General features: G+C 39.7%; 1 protein-coding gene across 1 annotated transcript in view; it reads right to left on the reverse strand.

The window, feature by feature from the left end:
* Positions 1 to 23485, reverse strand: part of HBS1L (HBS1 like translational GTPase) — a 132991-nt gene that overhangs the window by 28021 nt on the left and 81485 nt on the right. Inside the window, exons 5-8 of the mRNA XM_084623932.1 lie at positions 12946 to 13054; positions 3650 to 3909; positions 2967 to 3132; positions 828 to 945 (exon numbers count right to left, since the gene is read on the reverse strand). Coding sequence (XP_084480058.1) covers positions 828 to 945; positions 2967 to 3132; positions 3650 to 3909; positions 12946 to 13054 — 653 coding nt within the window. The remainder of the gene's footprint in view (positions 1 to 827; positions 946 to 2966; positions 3133 to 3649; positions 3910 to 12945; positions 13055 to 23485) is intronic.

Below are 23485 nucleotides of genomic sequence, written 5' to 3' on the forward strand. Positions count from 1 at the left end.
ACTACCCTGCTGGCAGTCCCCTTCATTTCATAACAGGGAAAATCCAGCTCAAGCACCTCTGCAAGACTGCAACTGTGTCAGTATGTCAAGTGGTGATCTCTCTGGCAGGCAGGTCCCAGCCATTCAGGGCTTTAACATGTAACTACCAACACCTGAAACTTCACCCGGAGACCAACAGACAGCAAATGCAAATCCCAGAGCATTAGTGTCATGTGCTTCCAGCAAGATGGCCTGCCCAGTAAGCTAGCCAATACAATCTGCACCAGCTTCAGTCTCCTGAATGTCTTCACCTGTACACCCACATAGTATGTTATCTCCTGTTTTCACCCAAAGCTTCTTACAACACTTTACCCTATAAAACTTTTTCAGCACTACCTGTTGAGCAGTACATACATCTCAAGTTTGAATATTTAAAGCTAAACTGTTCTTGGAGTTATCCTAGTGCAATAAAGTATTCAAAGTAGTTTGTGAATGAATGTGAAAACCTTTTACCTCAATATAGTTGACTAACCTAAAATACTGCCTTTAAAATGTCCAGAAAAGAATGTCAGCTTTCAGTTTAGAAAAAGATTAAGACATAAAAATAAAGACTTATTTTTCCCCATATTTTTTCTACAGGTTAGGAAGCACAGAATAAATTTACATTTATGATATTTTGAACAGAACAGAATAAGATTTATTAACTGATAATATGCAGTATATAGAAACTCTGTTAAAGATTCCACTTTTTTTTTTTGTTTAAAAAGGTTAGATTCAAATAAAGTAGAATACGAAATTATAAAACATCACATAATATTTGATAGGTGCAGTTAAGAAATGTTCTCTACCTGTGCAGCTCCTGTGATCATATTTGGGATGAAATCTTTATGTCCTGGAGCATCCATCAGTGTAATAACTTTAGTCTTTGTCTCAAATTTGGTCATACCCACATCCATTGTTACTCCCCTTAAATAAAACAAACATGTAATACACCATTACAACTGCTTCCAAAGTTCACCACACAAAGTTATTAAATAGTAGACTTAACAAATCAGAACACTGTGGCTGCCTTTTGATTTAACCAGAACTAAATTTTGGCCAATTTAATAAGTCTATTTGTGTCACTGACTTTCCCTTTCATTGGAGAAACTATCCATCTGCATTGGAATTTCATCTTAAAGAAGTTAAGAAAGCATGTGCTGCTGAGAGAAGTTTTACTCTCCTTCCCCTTTATATGCTGCTTTGCTATGTATAAAGATATTCAAATCTAATTCTGCTATGCCAGGCAGGAGAGATGTATAGTCAGCCAAAAAATGTAGATAGGAAGAGAACAGGCAAACAGTTGAAGTCCTAGAAGCTGATAATATGATAGTTGTATACAATAATGGATTATGCCTCGAATCAAAGAACAAGTAGCAAAGTTCAGAATTAACTACTAAAGCACAAAGCAGCTGTCATATTTTGTAAGTCAGTATTTTGAAGTTCTCCACCCCTGCAAAAATAAGCATCAACACCAGCAAGAGCACAACCAAGAAAAAATTACTGCGTATACAACGACAGGAATAAGATTATATTTTCGTAAATGTCCCCCCCATTCACATATGCCTGTTATCATTCAGAAAGGGCAGAATAGTTCTGCCCTCAATTCTAAATTTGACTAAATAGCACCCAGGGGAAATTGCCTTGGCCCATCTATTTTTTACTCATGACACCAAATGACAGCAAAGAACTATCTAAATATTTGAGGAGAGCTTCAGAATATTTTAGTTTTAAAATATAGGCTTGAGAGCAGAGAAGGATGAGGGAAAAATCATTCAAGAAGTTCTTAGCCTGTTTTGAGGGTGGAAATTCTCTAAGTTTCCCTTAAAACATGGAATAAATCTTTTATTTACAGAAATAAAGGCGAAAAGACATTGTTTCCATTATGTATGTCCTGATGTTTAAGAACACTTTCGTTTGAAGGCAACATTTAGAAATATTTTATTAACAGATGGCCAAATTCCGTTTAAACTTTGAGACAAAAACATTTTTCACATTTTTGTCTGCAACACTGATTTTTGGTGGAGTGGGGTTTTTTGGCCTTTTCACACACAAGCTTGTACTGAACATATGTACGGGAAGACTGGCATATGCAGAAGTTTAGTTACAGGTATGAACTGCACAAGTTCATTTCTCTTATTTTTTAAAAAGCTAGACGCTCTGCAGCCCACCCCACTCTCTATTCCTCTGCATCAGTTTACATTTTCAAGGTTATCTATGCAACCAGAGGAGCTTGAATAAAATGATACCATGGGTGATGAGCATGACATAAAAATACAATTACATTAGATAAACAAATTTCTTTCTGTGGTTTTAAATGAAACCAAAGATACTGGTGAATACCACAAAAACTGTGGTAAGATATTAATTCTACAGTTTAGTTCATGTTTTTCTGAACACAGAAGGTCATTGTCCACAGATCCAATTTCTACAGTTTTAAAAAGCCATTTTATGAATTTTTTTTAAATTATCCACATCACTTCCTCCTCATGTATTTCCTCACTGTAATACAATTTAAAATGCATTACACAGAAAAAATATTTACACATTTTATTTCAATGTAATATGTTACTGGCAGGGACTTTTCAAAAATAGTTCTAATATTAATTTAACGAGTCAGATATATTAGACCAAAAATTTCACCTTCCTTAAACTCCTCACCTGTGCTGGTGCCTTGATAAAACAAATTCTATCAGCTCCTCATACTGAGGATTTTAACAAAAAACACCCAACTTCTCAATGCCATTCCATTTCCACAACCAAGATAAGACACTGACTTTTCTTTCAAAATGGTGTATATCTATGTACACAAAGAGGATAAAATATTTCCTACCAAACATTTTAAAACATTTAATATAGGTAGCACATAGCTAATTAGTAGAATGACATTTAGTAACACGTTACAATCAGAGAGAACATTAGTTCACACTAGAAGCTAACTTGCCTACCTTTCTCTTTCTTCCCCAGTTTCATCCAAGACCCATGCATACGCAAATGAAGCTTTGCCAGCCTTTTTGGATTCCTGCTCGTATTTGTGCATAGTTCGTTTGTTCACGTTGCCCAGAAGGTAGAGTAAATGACCCATTAGAGTACTTTTACCTGCATCAACATGTCCTAAGAAGGGAAGTAACCATTAGACTACTATTACTAATTTACACATTTTAGACTTCATAATACAGCTGGAAAAGAAACACACTGGCAGATATGGGAATCTAATCCCCTGAAGTTTTGTTTCATGCTCATGCAATTCACAGAGTCTGATAATCATACATAGTGGGGGGGGGGGGTTCCTAGAGAGAAGAAATAGGTGAAGTTTGACAATGACCTCTGTTCTGCCAAACTCATGTTAAAAAGAATAATGCTAAAAAAATGAGTCAACTTTAAAGTATTTTTTATTTTGACAAGGTGAGGATGAGGGATAGGCAGAAGGCCTAGTTACTACTTTAGCCCATGCAGTGGCTCCCTCCACAGAGGAGGGTAAAGCAGACAGGTTTTTAGTGCAATCTGAGATGTTTCCTTTCCTAAACGGAGAAATGTCTTGCTTCTGCATCACTCCCAGACTCAACAAGCACACATTTCTGGCCCAAAATGTATTCAATTTGGAATTAAAATAAAGAAAAAAGGGTATTACCTATGACCACTAAATTCAGCAGCTGTTTTCCTTCTTGCCTCTTCTCCAGCTCTGCTTTCACATCTATTTGTTGTCTTGTCTTGCTGGACTTTTTCACTGGAGTAGGTACTGTACTCTGCTCTTCTGGAATCTGAATTGTTTGGGATGGAAGAGCTGATTTAGAGACCAACTCAACTATTCCAGAAGTGACACTGGAATCTTCAGATGATGGTCTTTTTTGAGGTGTATTAGCACTATGACCATTCTCTTCAGCAATCACACTAGGGAAAGCAAAGAGAAAACAAAGATTTATAGGGAATGTCACTGAAGCCCTACAGCTTCAGAGAACAAAGGGAGTGTCTCTTCAAGTACAGTCCAACCCTTCAAATTAAGAATCTCTGATAAGTAGTTAGAGACTATTAAAATGGAAGTGATAAACAACGGAACACAAATGACAGATACAGGCTCTGAATATTCTGCCTGAAAAGCAGCCTGAACAAAAGCAAAAGAAGAAAACATCCCATGTACTATTTGAAATTCAGATAAGACAAAAAAACCCTTCCTCATGGCCACTTCTTTTGATGGGGAGGGAAGAGACAGTTATGAGAAGCAACTAATGAGGGGTTGTCTTTGCTGCAGAGTTAACTTGGACTCTTACCTGGAGGTTGTTCCTAACCTGGCTCCTGTCCATACACAAGAACCTCTCACCCAACTGTGGTGGTGTTTTACAAACAGCTTAGCTGACTAGTCCTTGGATATAGGTGAAAGCCTGAGTGTTGCTAATACTTGGGCTGATAATGCACCCACTTTGTTGCATGCATGCAGGCTAAACCACTCGAGTGCTAGGAGTTCTCCAATGCCTTCCCAAAAGTCAGCATGGTTGCCATGTTTATGGAGAGTTGTGTTGGGGAAGGTAGATTTAATTAAAAAAAAAAAAAAAAAAAAAGGGAAGGATGGTCTTATGATTAAGGCGATGGCCTTGGATTCAGGACATCTGCGGGAAGAGCTGTCTTCCCAACTCTACCACAGATCTTCTGTGTGACCCTGGTTACAGCATTTCCTTTCTCTTTCTGACTCAGTTCCCCATCTGTAAAATAAGGCTAACAATCCCTAATGCACAGAGGTGTCATAAGGATAAATTTATTAATTAGAGTTGCTCAGATACTTATGGTGATGTCCACCACAGAAAAGCCAAACACAGTAAACAAAAACTGAAGACCGAAAAATTTCCCATTCTGGCTTATACCCAGAGCTTCAGAAAAATCTACTCATTCAGTCTCTGTGCATGTAAGCTGCCTGGTGAACTAGGATGGGATCAATGGGAAGGCATAAGTGCACACAGCAAGATATGAAAGACCTCATTAAACAATACTACAGTATTATAGTGTAATGGCCCAAATACATCAAACTACCAAGACTGCACTGTTTTGAACAATTACTGCAAAATACTGCATGTCAGAGGGTGACACTGGCCCTTTAAGAGGGAAAAAGCCAATGCACCTGTGACTTCTCAGCTGACCCTCAACTGGGCTTAAAAGAGGACACAGAGAGCTGACAGAGTCAGGAGGAGGACAGGTGAGAGCTGCCTGAGGAAGACAGGAGAGACCCAGCAGCAGCAAGCTGGTACAATAAGCGACTGGGAAGAGCAAAAGGTTGATGGTGAGGACTGGCCAGAGCTGGGGAACCCCTTGTGAATCAGCCCCTATAAAGAAGGATAAGAACCAGCCTGGTTAAGAGAAGCTGAGCCCAGTACAAGAGGGTTGATACTGAAGGATAGATCCAAGGAGCAGGGGTAGGACTCACAGGCAGAGAGGTCTGGTCAGTGGAACACTGCAGGGAGTTCTGCTGTGGGATACATGACTTGGGGCTATGGGAGAAAATGTGGGCGAGAAGCAGGTCTTGGAAATCTCAGGTAGGTGGCCTAGAGAATCCAGCCTTGACACAGAGGCTAAAAGGAACTGTGACCAAGTGAATAATGACTCTCGGATAGGTGATCTGGGAACAGTGACCTTTGAATGGGATTGAAGAGCTTCTGCATAGTAAACACTTGTTTTACTTTAGGATTTTTAGAAGAATTGTTTTTGAGAAGATTTGTGGACTGCATCCCTTTAAATTAATAAAAGGTTACAAAACTGCCACTAAGATAAAATATTACTTTTCACGAGTGGATTTCAAGGGGAAACTGAGGCAGGTGTACATGTTCTGCACCAGCTTGCCATTGGAAAGTGCTCCAGGCAGTGCCACATAACCACACTTCACTTAAAAAAAATATTTATAGGGAATGGAAGGATGTTACTGCAATAATCATATCTGTGTCGTCGTCCCCCGCCTCCAAACCCCATTACCCTTTTGCCGTTGGCTTTTCTGTAGGCAGATAATTTTATTCATCACTTTTGTCCCAAGAAGGCCTACCAATGGAAGCTAATGCAGTCTCAAGTTGCATCAGAGTGAGTTTTCATGATTCACTTTCCATTTACCTGTAAGAGTATATTTCTCTGTTTCCTCCCCTTCAGCTTTCATAACCAAAACTACTTTTCCATATACATCAGCATGGTGTTCCGCTTCATCCTTTTATCACATGATGGCATCCAACAGTGTAGCTGACTCATTTTCTGCCAGTTTTCAACCCTATTAGGAATCTCTTTCTTACTTTAGGCCAATGGTTTTCAAGCTGTGATCCGTGGACCCCAGGAGGTCCATAGATTATGTCTAAGATTTCCGAAGGGGTCCATACATCCGTTTGAAATTTTTTAAGAGTCCACAAATGAAAAAGGGTTGAAAACCACTACTTTGGGCTATTTTCCATGACACAAATTATAGGGAACAATTTAACCCAGATTTTCTAACTCTTATAATTGTAGTGTCAGAGACAGAATAGCTTATGATCTAGTCAGGTTTCTAACTAAAAAAAAATTAAGCCTGGTGAGGACCCACGTTGCACACCTGCAAAGGAAGTCTACCACATGTGATACAGGAAGTGGCACTGGTGATTTCATAGGTCACACTCTTTCCTCAAATTCAGAACTAAACGAAATGGTCCCGTACTGTATCAGGACAACGTGCTGCTGAAGATGCCATCTTCCTGATGAGATCTAAAGCCAAGGCCATGACTTCTGATGGTCATTAAAGACCCTGTCCCCATGGCACCCCATTTAGGTGTGTGTGAGCACTTTTGTCTTGGTTACATTCAAACAAAATAAATTCCCCTTGTAATTTAAACTGAAGAAGCTATTCTTCACTTCCTGTGCTAAAGATCTGAAAGAAATGGATCATTAAAACATTCATATTTAAAAGTAGTTAAGGGGGAAAAATGACAGCATCTGAACTAATCTACAGAAAAATATAACATAGCTCATCCATGCTTGCTTTTACTAGACAATATTTCAAATCAGCACCTATTCTGCATTGTATACCAAAGTCCTTCATTTTTTTTTAAAATTACTTAAACAAATAGTATGTCAAGTTTAAACTGAATGCCTGTTCTAGAAACAAACCAGTACTACATTCATTTCATTCAAAATCACCTTCCCCAATTCCTGTCTGTTTAGACATCTATTTCATAAAACAAAATATATAATTAGTTTTTGCTCCAAATACACATGCACAGAGAACTGTAGTGAGAGAGCTTTTCCCACTACCTGAACAGTAGATTTTAAATATCAGAAGTTATAAAGTAGGCCAAATCAGTTTTGACGGAAGTCATGCATTATTTCGGACTTAAATATGTAAACATACTTTACCTGTATGAGGCTTTTCCCATCAAGATTAAGAGGCTCTTCTAGCCTTTTCTCTGAGACTTTTTTTTAGGTACTTATACTTCGTAATTTTCACACCCAGTGCTTTCAGACTAAAGTGTAATACTTGCACATATTCAAAAGAACAGATATACTTTATATTGGTCTCCTTATGACATTTAAAGATCTAGAGGGAAGTTCTTGCATAAGAAAAGAGGTCAAACTTGACTTTGTAGATGGCGACCCACTACCTCCCCTTTCACTGTCTACATGACTTCCCAGGCTAATTAAAAACAAAGGTTAAAAGAGAAGAAACTATATGAAACTACAATTAATGCAACCCCAAAAGCAGAATTCAGAAGTTTTTCTATAGCTTTTCAAGCACTGTTCTAGAGATTTTTATACTAAGGCTACCCAAATACCAAGGCAAAGACAAAAAACCAAGAGCACTGAACAACAGATTCAGAAGTTAATCATAGGTTATAACTTTTTTATTGGCTTAACTATATTTATGAAAGTCTCAATTTCTTAGCAGTAATCTTTTATGGCTGTGTAATAATTAGAATTTTCTCAGAAAATTAGTCTTTGATAATTACTTAGAAAATGTAAAGCTTTATATGCTAGGGGATTTTCTTTCTTCAGAGTTCTGGGTGCAATTGCAAGTACAGCAGTCTTTAGGGATCTCAAAATGCACAGTCAAAGAGACCATCAATTTATAGAGGTCATAAATCTCATCATTGGAAGCCTATGTGCACAGCCTCAACTATCCATCCTCCTCCAGCAATACTATGAACCTTTTCAATGAGGCCCCTAATGGCTGGCTACCACTTCCCCCCACTTAGTCATTAGCTATTTGTCACATAAGTACCCTTACCTATAGTTCACTCTCCATGGGACTGAAGAAATTAAAAACAGAATGTCAAGTCCAGGGTGGGGAGTCACTCCTCCCTTCCAAATTAGTGGGGAAAAAAAGCTTACTGTTGGAAGTCCTCCCAGAAAAGAAGTCCTGCTGCCATGCGGCAAGGACCCTTGCCTGAGTCCCCAGAGTGTCCTTTCCTGGTAATGCAGTTTTGAAACAATGGACACTTAAACAAAGCCTTTCCTCATCTCACTTCTGTGAGAGCTGCATGATGGGAACTGGGAAGGGGACTTGGGAAACATGAGGAGGGAAAGATTTTATAAAGGAGGGTTTGGAGACTCTTGAGGAGTGACACACTAGGTGTGCTGGTTGCAAAGGGAGATGAAAGCACAATAGGGAAGAAAGGAAAGGAGGTGAGGAAAAAGGGGATGAGGGTAAAAGGAAGAGAAACTATAGAAGAAAAATGGAAGAGAAGAATTACGCTGAGTAGCTGATGTAAGGTAGAAAAGGAATAAAGAAAGGAGAAAAGGAAAGAAAAAGTAAGTAAAGTCACAATCTTAAGATTATTAAATGTATTCATTTGTATACTTATATTTTGGTTTGAGTATAAACCTAAGAGTAATAAGGGGAGGGGAGATTTGGGAATTCAAGGATCAGGATTGGAGAAGCAGAAGGGAGTGAGTGTGATGGTGCAACTGAAAATGGGAGGAAGGAGAAAATGGACTTTGCAAAGTGGAGGGTCAGGCAAATAGGTTGGGGGACCTGCTTATAAATGGGACAGGGAAAATTGAGGCGCTTAGCAAATAGAGTGAGGGTCTCAGTTAATCAAATCCAAGTTCTCAACTTGACCCAAAACTTTATTTCAGGTACTATGATGTCACTGCTAGAAGAGGAAGCACCACAATGACATTTTATCAAACACATGACAATATTGCCACAACACGAGACATTACTATCACTGATGCAACACCATGATGTGAATAGAAGCATCAAGATGATGAATCATAGTACCAAATACTCATGGAGCCTCAGTTGAAAAACCAGAAGCTGTATTTAAATTGATCATCAAACTTCCCTCAAATAGGCAAAAAGCAAAAAAACTAAGAAAAAGTGAAGCAGTTCAAAACACAGTAGGAGGAATTAATTTCATTAATTTATGGAAGGAAAAGAAGCTTCAACAACCTCTATCCTAGAAGAATTCTCAAAGTGCTTACGCAGTTGAGTGTTCTCAAATAATACATGCATACACCACTTTGTGATCTATGTACTTTTAGAGACTGATGTGTTAGAATGTCTGTCTGTCTCAATACTGCAAATTAAGTAAAATGCAACAGAAAATGTGCAGTTCCATCTGTTTGGTTTAATTGTGTGAATGCATTATAAAATGTGCAATTTCTTCTGATACGGTTTAATTATGTGAATTTCAGTTAAATATTCTTTGTAATCTTCCAGTCACCAGGGATACTAAACCTCTTTTGTACAGCAAGCTCTCTTTGGGAAACTTACATTTATTAAGGAAGCTCTCCAAATTGGTTTGCCCATTCCAAATCATAGTCTCACACATTTGGTCAGCATGGCTGAAATGATCCTTATTTGCTTACATTTGCTTTCGTTTCTTTCATGAATTCAGGCACAGACAGAAAATGGTGATATTTTCTTTAGTTAGTGGAGCAGAGAAGCAGTTTGTCAGAAATGAAGAAACCACATTTTTCCAGGATAATCCCTGTAAAATATCCACCAATACCCAGAAAGGCAACCAGAACTCTATAAGCAATTCACAACTGCCAGTAACCATCCATTTGTTTTAATAAGCTTCTTTAAAGAAGAAAAGATCACACTTTATATTAAGGTTCCATTTACAGAGTTTATAAGGGATAAAGTATTTATAAAATGTTTTAATAAATGCTTAATTGATTGTTATGGAGTCCAACAGATTCCTTATAACCTTCTGTAACAGTGAAGTGCATTAATGGCTATAAGCACATACTAATCTCTGTAGTGCACTTATAAAAAAAAAATCTATTTTTTAAACCTTTGTAAGCCATTTATAAATGGAACCTTAACATCAAGAGTGACCAAAGAAAGCTAATAAAGAATCTTTCATAGGTATTAATAAACTTTGCAATTCCCCCTGATCCTAAACAACATACATTATGCTTTCAGTATTCCAGATCATACTAGTGTAAAAGAAAACACTGTAGTACGGAGACTCAGTGTTGGCTTTTTTGTTTGTTTCAAGTTCAGAACTACATGCGTCACAGCTGCAAAGGAGCGATAAGCTTGGAAAGCAACACTCATATTTTGGCTAACAACTCTGGGTCTAGCTACAGGCACCACCACTAGGCTTCCTACAGACTAAACTGTCCATTGTACGGCCTTCTCCAACCTGACTATGCATGTAAAACACAAATCTGATCAACTAACCCTCCAAAAAGTGCTCCTTGTTTGCCAGGATGCTTCTCTGGCCGTCTAGCAGGACTCTCTTCAGATCTCACATCTTACATAATCAATAATGACCTTTCCATGATTCCACTAGAGTAAAGCTCCATTAAGAAGGCAGGCTCCATTCAAACAATGGTAGCTTTTTGCACAGAACAAAGTCTTCCCCCATCCTAATTAGTGCATCACTTCTATAATGTTCCCAACTATTTTTAAAGGACGTACAGCATGAGAAATTAAACCTCTCTCAGAATACTGAGCATTCAAACTCAGCTGGATGACAAGCAGCTACTTCAGAGTTGAAGACTGCTAGCATACAAAACAGCACCGCCACTAAAAGGGAGGCATATACAGTTCCAGTTTAGGGTCACTAGAGGAGAGAAAGGGATAGTGACAACCCTGCCAAAACTACTGATGATTTCAAGGAGGAAATGGACCACCAGCTGCCTGCCTATCCTGAATTTACTTTAGCCTCTGGATATGGGAGTAGTCTTCCAGAGTTTACCTCCCAGTTGCCCCAAGAAATGGACAACACAGGAACTCAAAGTGTGGCTGTTGTTCAACCAACGGTACATGCATGGTCAGCTCCAAACTGCTTTTTTTTAATATGAAGAATATTTTTAATTGTGATTTTTGTTGGGCACTTAAAAACAAAACTATTCCTACAATCCTTATAGGACTGTTGAAGGATAGAGAGCTTTATCACTTCCATCTACTTTTTCTCTTTCTTTTTTAGAAACTTTTACTCAGAGCAACGAGTTTTACCACTTCCCATGCAGAACCACAGACTATAAAAGGTGCCATAGGAAACACTAGAGAGGGAGGGTGATCTTCTGTCCGTACTGAAGTCAATGAGAGTTTTGCCACTGATTTCAAAAGGGAAAAGATTTCATCCAGAGTCACTGGTTACTATGAATAGATGTGTGTCACTGGTCATATCTTAACTCTATTTCACAGATTCCCCAGCAGTAGTGGCAGGATTTTGAAAGACTCAAGGAGTTACATGTTAGATTCAACTTCCAACTCACATATTATAATTTGCTCCAGGTAAGTAGCTAAAAGTAGTTATTGCCACCTGATGAATATTCAGCGGCCTGCGTGAAATTATAGTCTCAGTGCAGTGCCCCATGAGTTGACACCATATTACAAAGCCACTATCACAATTGAAATTAATTGCCCTTAGATAGCATGGTTGATGGACAGTATAGAAAATCCTGTAACAGACAGAACTGCCAACTTTCTTGGCAGTCTTAGCAGAGGCAGAACACAGAATGCACATGAACACTCTCTCATTTCTAAAATGATCACTCCAGAGCAGAGTTGTACACACTGATGAGCCGTGCAGAGCAGTTTTTTCTGCTGGTGCTTGTGATGTCCTTTTTCTGATTCAGACACTTAACATGTTGCTATATTTTTCCTACCAAATGAATGAGTTTTACTATGGAAGAAAGCTGACATCCCACACAATGCTCTCATAGCTCAACTTCACTCTCGCTTTATTCCTGATATATTTCTAAAACTACATCTTCCACTAACTTTCTTTTTTAAATACATAAAAAAAGGAATACGAGATTCTACTGTTGCAATGTATGACACTTAGCTATCAGTCGCTCACTATTAAAGATTCAGCTCTCTGAACTCAAATTATTTTCAGAACTGTTTTCTTTAATCTGTTTGGTCTTTAATCTGTGAAAAGAAAGACTACTACTCAACAACTCCTAATTTAATCTGACCCTCCTAATTTTGCTCAATCATCGTATTATTTTAGAGAAAGCACAAAAATGGCCAAATTCTGCCTTCTAATATCATGTGTATAGGCCTTCCACTTAAAGCAATGGAAGTTGCATGTGCAATGGAGGGCAATTAGCCTGAAGTGATTATTTTCTCCATAAATTATGTTCTCATTGTTTAAGCTATTTCCTTTCAATGAATAACCAATTATAGTTTTTAGTGACTTGTCTCATAATTCCATTTAGAAAATTTATTTTTAAATAAACTAGCCTCCAGAAAGATAAGCGTTAGCATTCTATGAAGCGGATGTTTAAATAATCTGACTAGTTGATATCTCTGCACTATTCATAGTGAAAGGATTTGTTAAACTCACAACGTGAGATGCCTTCTTCTGAAAGTAATTATGAGTCAAACAAGAAGCCAAGATGGTTAGTTTTGCAGAATGTACACTAAAAACTCTGTAAAAATATATAAAAAAGAAGTAAACTTGCTACAGGTGCACCAGTCTGAAAGAAGAACTGTTAAAGTATCTTGAGGTATAAAGCTTGGTTTACCTTGGCACTTCAAATCCCATAGCTTGTTTCTTTCCAGACACAGTCATTTTGGTAACTTTCGGCACAATTTTAGAATCGATTCTGGTTGACTGGGAATCTCTTGGTTTTCCTAGCAGCAGAAAAATTAAAGTGTGAACTTAAAATTGGAACGAACATTGATAGCATAATAGAAGATTTTACAAATTAAACTCCTAATGTAATCCATTTTCTGACAGCCCAGAAAGTGTGAATTTCACACTTAAAGTAAAATACAAACATTTTCATTGTGTATCTACAATGTAATTACTCATGGGATGACATAAACAAATGTATTTCCAGTGAAAGGCTCTATTGTTTCTCCACTGATTTAGATGCAGACAGTGTCATTCAAAAGTTACATAATTTATTTTATAGAGTTTTTGCAGAAGATCGAGGGTATCTTCCCACAGACAATGAGAATGAAAAAAAGTTCTGTACTTCATTCACTGGCTAGCAGAGTGGAGTTGATTTGTTGTTGTTGAATGTATGTATCTTAAATGAGAGAGTTTCAGGTCATATATTTTTACTACTATTTAAAACTAAACAAACCAAACCACGCATATAATACGGTTTTACTTTGAATTATGTGAACTGGTATTCCAGTGGTCTTGCAAAACCTAACAAATTTGCAATCAAATTCCTTTGAAGGCTGTGCAAAAGGGTCATTGACCTCTGAAAGAGAAGAATCTCACAATCCCAGCAACCTTCTTCTTAAGTCATGGCTCTGAGATGCAGTCATATTGTCCAATAAACCAGTAATTCTAATTTTCAACCAAATGAACAATTCTTTCTTGATGAATAAGTATTTAAATTGTTCTGCCTGACTACAGTAAGATGGGTTAAGAGTCGTTTGATCCTACCACTCAATGGTTAATTTTTATTGTATTTTAAGCACAACAGCTATATCTTCAAAACCACACAATCAAATTGCTATACAGGTTATATATAATTGTGGTCAAAGCTCTTAAAGTTATGTTTCAGGTGAGGAAACAGAATACCACAGACAGTTCTTTAATAGAGAGCAAGCCAAAAGAGCATGTGCATTTTTTTATTTTTTTTTATGATCCCACAACTGGTCACAATATTAAATATTTAATTAATGAGTTTATCTTCATCTCTCTTTGCTCAATTTTCCCCACCTTTAAAATGGGGATAATGATGCTCACTTTTATTTGTAAAGCATTTGGAGATCTATGGGTGAAATGTGCTTACAAGAGCTAAGTATATTAATACAAGGATTTTTTTATATGTGTAGATATATATACACACTGAGAAAAACTGCAAATTTTTAGATTTAAAAAACTTTATTCAAATATGAAAAATAATAATTGGTTTTGGTCAAGCACACACATCCAGAGGAGTTGTAAATAAGGGATAAAATAAAATAAAACGCAAGAAAATAAAGGAGTGATAGACAAAAAACTCAGTTACTTATGACATATGCATGAGATGCTATTAAGTTTATGGATCATACACAAATACGATGCAGCTAGTAATGCATAAATTACACAACTGTCTAAAATAAATGGTGGAGATTGAAAACTTCTCATGTTGCATGGCTCACAGACCACTGGTTGAAAACAAAGTATTTGTTTGGTTTTAAAGCACTTACACAGGTCAACTAAAGACTATCTAAACTGAGAGCTATTCAACCTGAAAAATTACATCATTTTGCTTTTTCTCTTCCCACTGACATCTCTCTAGCAGCCATATCTCAAAATGCTTATTTAATTTAATTTTATTACTTCTTGACCCCATTAATGCCTTAAAAACTAAAACTTAAATCCTAAAAAAAATCTGATTCTAGAATCTGTAATTATATTTCTTTTTGTAGCTCACAGAAAACTAGTATCCAGCCCCCCCAGAGAAAAATTTTAACATAAGAATGGCCATAGTGGATCAGATCAATGGTTCATCTAGACCAGTATCCTGTCTTCCGCCAGTGGCCAGTGCCAGATACTTCAGAGGAATGCACAGAACAGGGCAATTTATTGAGTGATCCATCACCTGTCAGCCAGTCCCAGCTTCTGGCAGTCAGAGGTTTAGGGACACCCAGAGCATGGGGTTGTGTCCCTGATCATCTTGGCCATTATCTTTGAAAACTCATGGCGATCGGGGGAAGTCCCGGACGACTGGAAAAAGGCTAATGTAGTGCCCATCTTTAAAAAAGGGAAGAAGGAGGATCCTGGGAACTACAGGCCAGTCAGCCTCACCTCAGTCCCTGGAAAAATCATGGAGCAGGTCCTCAAGGAATCAATTCTGAAGCACTTAGAGGAGAGGAAAGTGATCAGGAACAGTCAGCATGGATTCACCAAGGGCAAGTCATGCCTGACTAATCTAATTGCCTTCTATGACAAGATAACTGGTCCTGCGGATGAAGGGAAAACAGTGGACGTGTTGTTCCTTGACTTTAGCAAAGCTTTTGACATGGTCTCCCACAGTATTCTTGCCAGCAAGTTAAAGAAGTATGGATGAATGGACTATAAGGTGGACAAAAAGCTGGCTAGATTGTTGGGCTCAACAGGTAGTGATCAATGGCTCCATGTCTAGTTGGCAGCTGGTATCAAGTGGAGTGCCCCAGGGGTCGGTCCTGGGGCCGGTTTTGTTCAATATCTTCATAAATGATCTGGAGGATGGTGTGGATTGCACCCTCAGCAAGTCTGCAGATGACACTAAACTGGGAGGAGAGGTAGATACGCTGGAAGGTAGGGATAGGATACAGAGGGACCTAGACAAATTGGAGGATTGGGCCAAAAGAAATCTGATGAGATTCAACAAGGACAAGTGCAGAGTCCTGCACTTAGGACGGAAGAATGCCATGCACCGTTACAGACTAGGGACTGAATGGCTAGGCAGCAGTTCTGCAGAAAAGGACCTAAGGGTTACAGTGGACGAGAAGCTGGGTATGAGTCAACAGTGTGCCCTTGTTGCCAAGAAGGTCAATGGCATTTTGGGATGTATAAGTAGGGGCATTGCCAGCAGATCGAGGGATGTGATCGTTCCCCTCTATTCGACACTAGTGAGGCCTCATCTGGAGTACTGTGCCCAGGTTTGGGCCCCACACTACAAGAAGGATGTGGAAAAATGGGAAAGAGTCCAGCGGAGGGCAACAAAAATGATTAGGGGACTGGAACACATGACTTATGAGGAGAGGCTGAGGGAACTGGGGATGTTTAGTCTAGGGAAGAGAAGAATGAGGGGGGATTTGATAGCTGCTTTCAACTACCTGAAAGGGTGTTCCAAAGAGGATGGCTCTAGACTGTTCTCAGTGGTAGCAGATGACAGAACGAGGAGTAATGGTCTCAAGTTGCAGTGGGGGAGATTTAGGTTGGATATTAGGAAAAACTTTTTCACTAGGAGGGTGGTGAAACACTGGAATGCGTTACCTGGGGAGGTGGTGGAATCTCCTTCCTTAGAAGTTTTTAAGGTCAGGCTTGACAAAGCCTCGGCTGGGATGATTTAATTGGGGATCAGCCCTGCTTTGAGTAGGGGGTTGGACTAGATGACCTCCTGAGGTCCCTTCCAACCCTGATATTCTATGATTCTAATGGCCATTGATCGACCTATGGTATGAACTTACCTAATTCTTTTTTTGAACCCAGTTATACTTTGGGCCTTCACAACATCCCCTGGCAACAAGTTCCACAGATTGACTGTGCATTGTATGAAGGAAGTATTTCCTTATGTTTGCTTTAAAACTGTTGAGTTATTAACTTCATTGGGTGATTCCTGGTTCTTGTGTTCACTGAAGAAATAAATAACACTTCCTTATTCACTTTCTCCACAACATTCATGATTTTATAGATCTCTATCATATCCCCCTTGTTGTCTCTTTTCTAAGATGAACCGTTCCAGTCTTTTTAATCTCTCCTCTTGTGGAAGTGGTTACAAACCCCTAACCATTTCTGTTGCCCTTTCTGTACTTTTTCCAGTTCTAGCATACCTTTTTTCAGATGGGGTGACCAGAATTGCACACAGTACTGAAGTTGTGGAAGTACCATGGATTTATATACTGGCATTCTGTGTTCCCCTTATGATCTATCTACCCCTTTACTAATGGTTCCTAACATTCTATTAGCTTTTTTTGACTCCTTTACACATTGAGCTGATCTTTTCAGAGAACTGTCCACAATGACTCCAAGATCTTTTTCTTGAGTGCTAACAGCTCATTTAGATTACATTTTGTATGTATAGATGGAATTATGTAAATTACTGTACATTTATCAACACTGAATTTCATCTGTCATTTTGTTCCCCAGCCACCAGTTTTGTGAGATCCCCCTGTAATTCTCTGCAGTCCACTTTGGACTTAACTATACTGAGTCATTTTTATTGTCTGCAAACTTTGCCACCTCACTGTTTACCCGTTTCCAGATCATTTATAAAAAATTTTTTAACTACACCAGTCCCAGCACAAATCCTCAAGGGACTCCGTTATTTACCTCTCTCCACTGTGAAAAATGACCTTTTATTTCTACCCTTTGTTTTCTTTCTTTTAACCAGTTACTGATCCATGAGAGGATCTTCTCTCTTTTCCCATGACAGGCTTACTTTGCTTAAGAGCCTTTGGTGAGGAACCTTGTCAAAGGCTTTCTGAAAGTCCAAGTACAGTATATCCACTGGATCACCCTTGTCCACGTTTGTTGACTCCCTCAAAGAATTCTAATAGATTGGTGAGACATGATTTCCTTTGACTCTTCCCCATCATATCATGTTCATCTGTGTCTCTGTTTGCAATTATAGTAAAGAACAGAATTATCAGTTTCCCTGGTACTGACATTAGGCTTACTGGGCTGCAATTGCCAGTATCACCGATGGAGCCATTTTATAAAAATAGGTGTTACATTAGCTATCCTCCAGTCATCTGGTACAGAGGCTGATTAAACAATAGATTATATACCAGAGTTAGTAGTACTGCAATTTCAAATCTCAGGTCCTTCAGAACTCTTGGGTGAATACCATCTGGTCCTGGTGACTTCTTACTGTTTAATTTACCAATTTGTTCCAAAACCTCCTTTACTGATCTGTCACTTAGGCTATGTCTACACTACCATGGTAAGTCAACCTACGCAATGCAACTTCAGCTACGTGAATAATGTAGCTGGAGTCGACCTTAGGTCAAGTTACCGCAGGGTCTACACCACAAGGGGTCAACAGGAGAAACTCTCCCGTCAACTTACCTTACTCTTCTCATCGGGGGTAGAATACAGGGGTCAAATACAGGGGTTGACTGAAGAACGATCTGCTGTTAATTTGGCGTGTCTTCACTAGACCCGTTAAATCAACCGCCGGTTGATCGATCTCAGAGCCTCAATCCTGGCTGTAGTGTAGATGTGGTCTTAGAAAGCATAGCTCAGATCTGGGAATCTCCCTCATGTCCTCTGCAGTGAAGACCATTTTAAAGAATTCTTTTAGTATCTCCACAACAGCCTTGTCTTTCTTGAGTGCTCCTTTAGCATATGAATCACCCAGAGGCCTCACTGATTGTTTTGCAGGCTTTCTGCTTCGGATGAACTTTTTAAAAAATTGCTATTACTTTGTGTGTCTTTTACTAGGTACTCTTCAAATTCTTTTTTGGCCAGCCTAATTATACTTTTATTCTTGACTTGCCAGAGTTTATGTTCCATTCTATTTTCCTCAGTAGGACCTGACTTCCAATTTTTTAAAGATGTCTTTTTGTCTCTAAGCACGGAATTTCTATCCATAGAGATTCTATGGTACAGTTTGATTTATTTAAGATTTTACTATATTTGACTCTATGCTTTCTTTCACTTATAGTGCCACTCCCCACCAGTGCGACCTACTCTGTCATTCCTATATATTTTATACTCTGGTATTACCGTATTCCATTGATTATCATTGTTCACCCAAGTTCTGTGATGCCTATTACATCAATATCCTCATTTACTACAAAGCTCTCAAGATCACCAATCTTACTTAGCGTTGTAGCATTTGTATACAAGCACTCATAAAATTTGTCACAATTTAGCTATCTACCATTATGTGATGTAAATTAATGGAACTCTTTTTTGTTTAACTGTTTCTTTTCCATTTCTACCTGTACTTTATAAACTTCCGTCATCTCTCTTTACTAGGATATAGAGTATCTCCTTTAATAAATCCTCCCCTAAGGGATATGTCTGTCAAAACTGTGGGCACTTATGCACCTCTCAGCTTTCCCCCAGCTCTTAGTTTAAATACTATTCTATTACCTTCTAAAATTTACATGACAACAATCTGGTTCCGTTTTGGTTTAGGTGGAGCCTCTCTTTCCTGTATAAGCTCCTCATTTCCCAAAAGGTTCCACAGTTCCTAATAAACCTAAATCCCTCCTCTCTACACCATTCTCATATCCATGCATCAAGATCCTCCAGTTCTGCCTGTCTAACTGGCCCTACACGTAGAACTGCAAACATTTCAGAGAATTCTACCATGGAGGTCCTGGACTTTACTCTCTTACCTAGCAGCCTATATTTAGCCTCCAGGACCTCTCTCCTACATTTCCCTATGTCATTGGTATCTACATGTACCATGACCACCTCCCCAGCACTGCATATAAGTCAATCTAGATGTCTTGAGAGGTCTACTACCTTCGTACCCCGAATGCAATTCACCATGCTGTTCTCCCAGTAATCACAAACCCAGCTATATTTCTAATAACTGAATATCCCATTACTAATACCTGTCTCTTCCCTACAACAGTGGTTCCTTCCGCTGGAGAAATATCCTCAGTGTGAGAGGATACCATGACATCCTCTGCAAGGAAGGTTCTAACTATGGGATCATTTCCCTCTGTGCCAGTTTAATGTTCTCTTTCTCAGAGACTTTCAGCCTCCTCAACAGCACAGATACTGTCAGGATGAGGGTGGGACCACTATACCGTGTCCTTGAAAGTCTTGTCTGCATACCTTGGTCTCCCCAGTTCAGCCACACTGGTCTCAGGAGCCCATACTTGGTCTCTGAGGGCCATGAGCTGATTGCACCAGTTGGAACACTCTGAGTTAGTATACAGAAACAGCTCTGATTTCTAAATCTAGCTGTTTGACACAGTGAATGATAAAAACTGAAATGGGTGGGAGGACAGGAGAAAGAAACTGAAATGCCGGTGGAGAAATCAAGATAATGAACAGTAATATGTAATTTTTGGATCTCTCTCGCAACCTAGTAGGGATAAGGACACAGGCTACATATCGTCTGAAATCTGAAAGTCCTGTGTTTGGAATGGTATACAGTAATTATTTCTAAACCTGAAGATTGATGAGATTTAATATTAAAAGTTTCACTGGTCTCTACATCAAGTAGCATGTTTTTGACAACGATCCAAGGGCTAAATACCTCAAGTCCCCATGTAATTTTAATTCCCTGAATGTATTTGTCATCTGTTTCTGAGAAAGCAAACCAAATATCTTCAAACGCATTAAACAATTTAATTTCTCACTTGTCTGATAAAATTTTTCAAAACCTGAGCATTAAGATTACAATGTCTTTTTGACATTTCAAATTGTGTATTTCCACTTTGGTAGTAATGTTTAAGCACTCAAAATTGCATGCAGTAAAAACTACATTTTATATTGTAGAACAGACATCAAGTTATTCAATTAAGCTAATATGATTCCTTAGGAAGATTCTGTATATAACCAAGAAATCAGGATTGAAAGAGAGAGTTAAACCAAAGCCTAAAGCATTCATGTTGTACAATATTAGGCAGTAAGTTGGATCTAAATCTAGAAAATTGTAAGAGCTGGACAAAGAAGTGGGAACAAAATGTGAACGTCATGAAGAATTAGATGGGGAAAGTTGTCTGTTGATTATCTCCCAAACTGTAAAAATAATGCAATCATGTCAGCATTTACATTAAAAATAAACTTTTTAACATTGCAATACCACTTCAGTACAGGAAGCAGGTTCGGAGCAAACAACGAACACACAAATGGAACTGCAAGAAGATACCACTGTAGCACACAAATAGATATAACTTCAAACCAAGGTTACTTTATTATTTATACTGACCAGGGGCACATCTGAAGCACTCTATGCACTTTAGTTGTTTATAAAAACACAATATAATAAATGGAGCAATACTGGACTGTGAGCACTTCGGGTAAGGACTGTGCCTTCTTCTCTTTTTGGAAAATACCTCACACACTGTGGACGTCAATGAAAATATATACATAAAATGTTAGCAAGAAAGTCTCTCAACTCAATACAAACAAAACTCTCTCTTCTCCTTTCTGTTCCTGTTCCCTATCAATCCACTCCCCCGAAAGGAAGGCAAGGAGAATGAATTGTCCTTGTATAGTGCCCTAGGAACAATAAGACCTTGTCTACACTAGGAAGTTTCGGCGCAGTAAAGCAGCTTTCTGCATTGTAACTCCCGAGGTGTACACACTGCCAAAGCACTTAGTGAGCAGAAACTGCACAGCTGCAGGGCTATAAAACCACCACCCCAAAGAGCGGCGTTACAGCTTTCTGCACCGGGGGTACAGTGCAGCAGTGCCAGTGTAGACACCCTGGTCGATTACAGCGCTGCAACTGGCATCCAGGAGATGTCCCACAATGCCTGTTTTTGCCTCTCTGGTTATCAGTTTGAACTCTACTGCCCTGCCCTCGGGTGACCGTGAGCCCCACCCCTTAAATTCCTTGGGAATTTTGAAAGTCCCCTTCCTGTTTGCTTGGTGATGCGTGCAGTGGTCTCAGTGCATCTTTCAAGGTGACCATGCCTATTCCACACACCAGACAATCCCACTTCGAGCAATGCCAAGCTGTAGGACCTCATCAGCATTTGGGGAGAGGAGGCTGTCCAGTCCCAGCTGTGCTCCAGCCATAGGAATTATGATACATACTGACAAATTTCATGATGCATGACAGAAAGGGGCCATGACCAGGACACACTGCAGTGCAGGGTCAAAGTGAAGGAGCTGCTGGTTCTATAAAGAGCTGGATGCGATACTTGGTGGAGACGCCACCTCCATTGCGAAGGTCACTGTAGATACTTTGGTGGTTCATGTGCCAGTCGAGAGTGAATTGAGCCAGGAGGAGGAAATCTTGGACAAGGATGTGGAGGGAGAGGGGGACACAGAGGCAGAGGATGACTCGGAGGCTACAGATGCATGCAGCCAGGAGCTCTTCTCTATCCCGGAGGATGCTAGCCAGTCACAGCAGTCAGATTTCATGAAGCACAAACAGGAGAGGAGGCCCCTGGTAAGTGGCTTTGATTTTGGGAATCGCTGAAGCGAATTTTGGGGGGCAGGAGGGTTGTAGAAAGAAGGCTTGTGTTTGTGTGATGCGTGTACCACCACATGCCAAGTCTTTGTGTGGCAGAACAGGGTGTTGATTGACTCCCTCACTTCACAGGAATATGCCTCAGAGATCTACAGGAAACTCTCATGAAGATACTGGGAAATCCACAGCCACAGGTTCTTTGGCAGAGCTGCTTTGTTTCTTGCCCCATTAAGGGTAACTTTCCCGCAGCACTCTGCCATCACTGGGTTGGGGGGGACGGGACCATTGCTGCACACAGGCAAGCCGCATAAGGGCCAGGGCAGAAGCCGCAGTCTTGCAGAAGTCCCACCCTTGAATCCCTGCTCACCCTCACCAGCAAGGTATCTTCCATAATGAACACAGCCTGTGGAAAATGTGGGGATAGTAATGATTATAAGGCCCCCCACCTACAGTGCTGGCTCTCCCCAAGAGCCACGTGCCTCGTATGGTCCTGGAACACTGATTTCCCCTGCCCCTGCAGTTACTCACCATTCTGGGGGTCTTGTGGGTCATGTGTGCTTGCCTGGGGTCAGCCAGTTAGTGACAGGTATGTGAATAGTGGCTGAGTTTTAAATCACTGAATCAGTGGTCTGTGTGTTGCAAACAATACTGCTTCTCTAAAATGTTGCATTTTGGCTTCACAGATATGACCTTGGCAGCCCAGTCTCCCTCTTCATTATCGCCAACTGAACGGCTGCGCAGAATTAGAAAGCGGCCACAAAGAACTAAGGAGGACTTTCTGCATGAGGTCATGATGCACTCCGCGGCCAAAAAACAAGAATTGAAGGAGTGGTAGGACAGCGAAAAGAGGGACCGAAAGGAAAACGGAGCAGGCCAGAACGAAGCTACAGAGCGGTTCTTAAACATTACGGAGCACCAAGCAGACACATTCCAGGCACCACTGGCACTGCAAAACAAGCAGCTCCACGCCCGCCCTCCCCTGCAGCCATTGTCGCAAAACTTTTTCCCATGAACCCCCCAGACCCTGCCAACACACTCTTATCAACCTCCTGGCGCCAGTCTGTACCCACTGTATTCCACTCCTCCTCCATCACAGCCAGCACTGAGGATTCCCAGTACCACTGCACTCAATACCCATCCCTCTGCAATTTAGCACTGCTAAAGTGCAGTACCCACTGCACTGTACTCCAAAGGAGAAGGTTGGATATATATGATGAGACACCTGGCCATATACAAATCTTTAACCATTCCAGGACCCCACCACCTTCTGGGACCTTCCCTTCTCCCATCCCCTTCAGTG

Source organism: Lepidochelys olivacea (genome assembly GCF_965140295.1).
Source record: "Lepidochelys olivacea isolate rLepOli2 genome assembly, chromosome: 3".
Lineage (NCBI taxonomy): Eukaryota > Metazoa > Chordata > Testudines > Cheloniidae > Lepidochelys > Lepidochelys olivacea.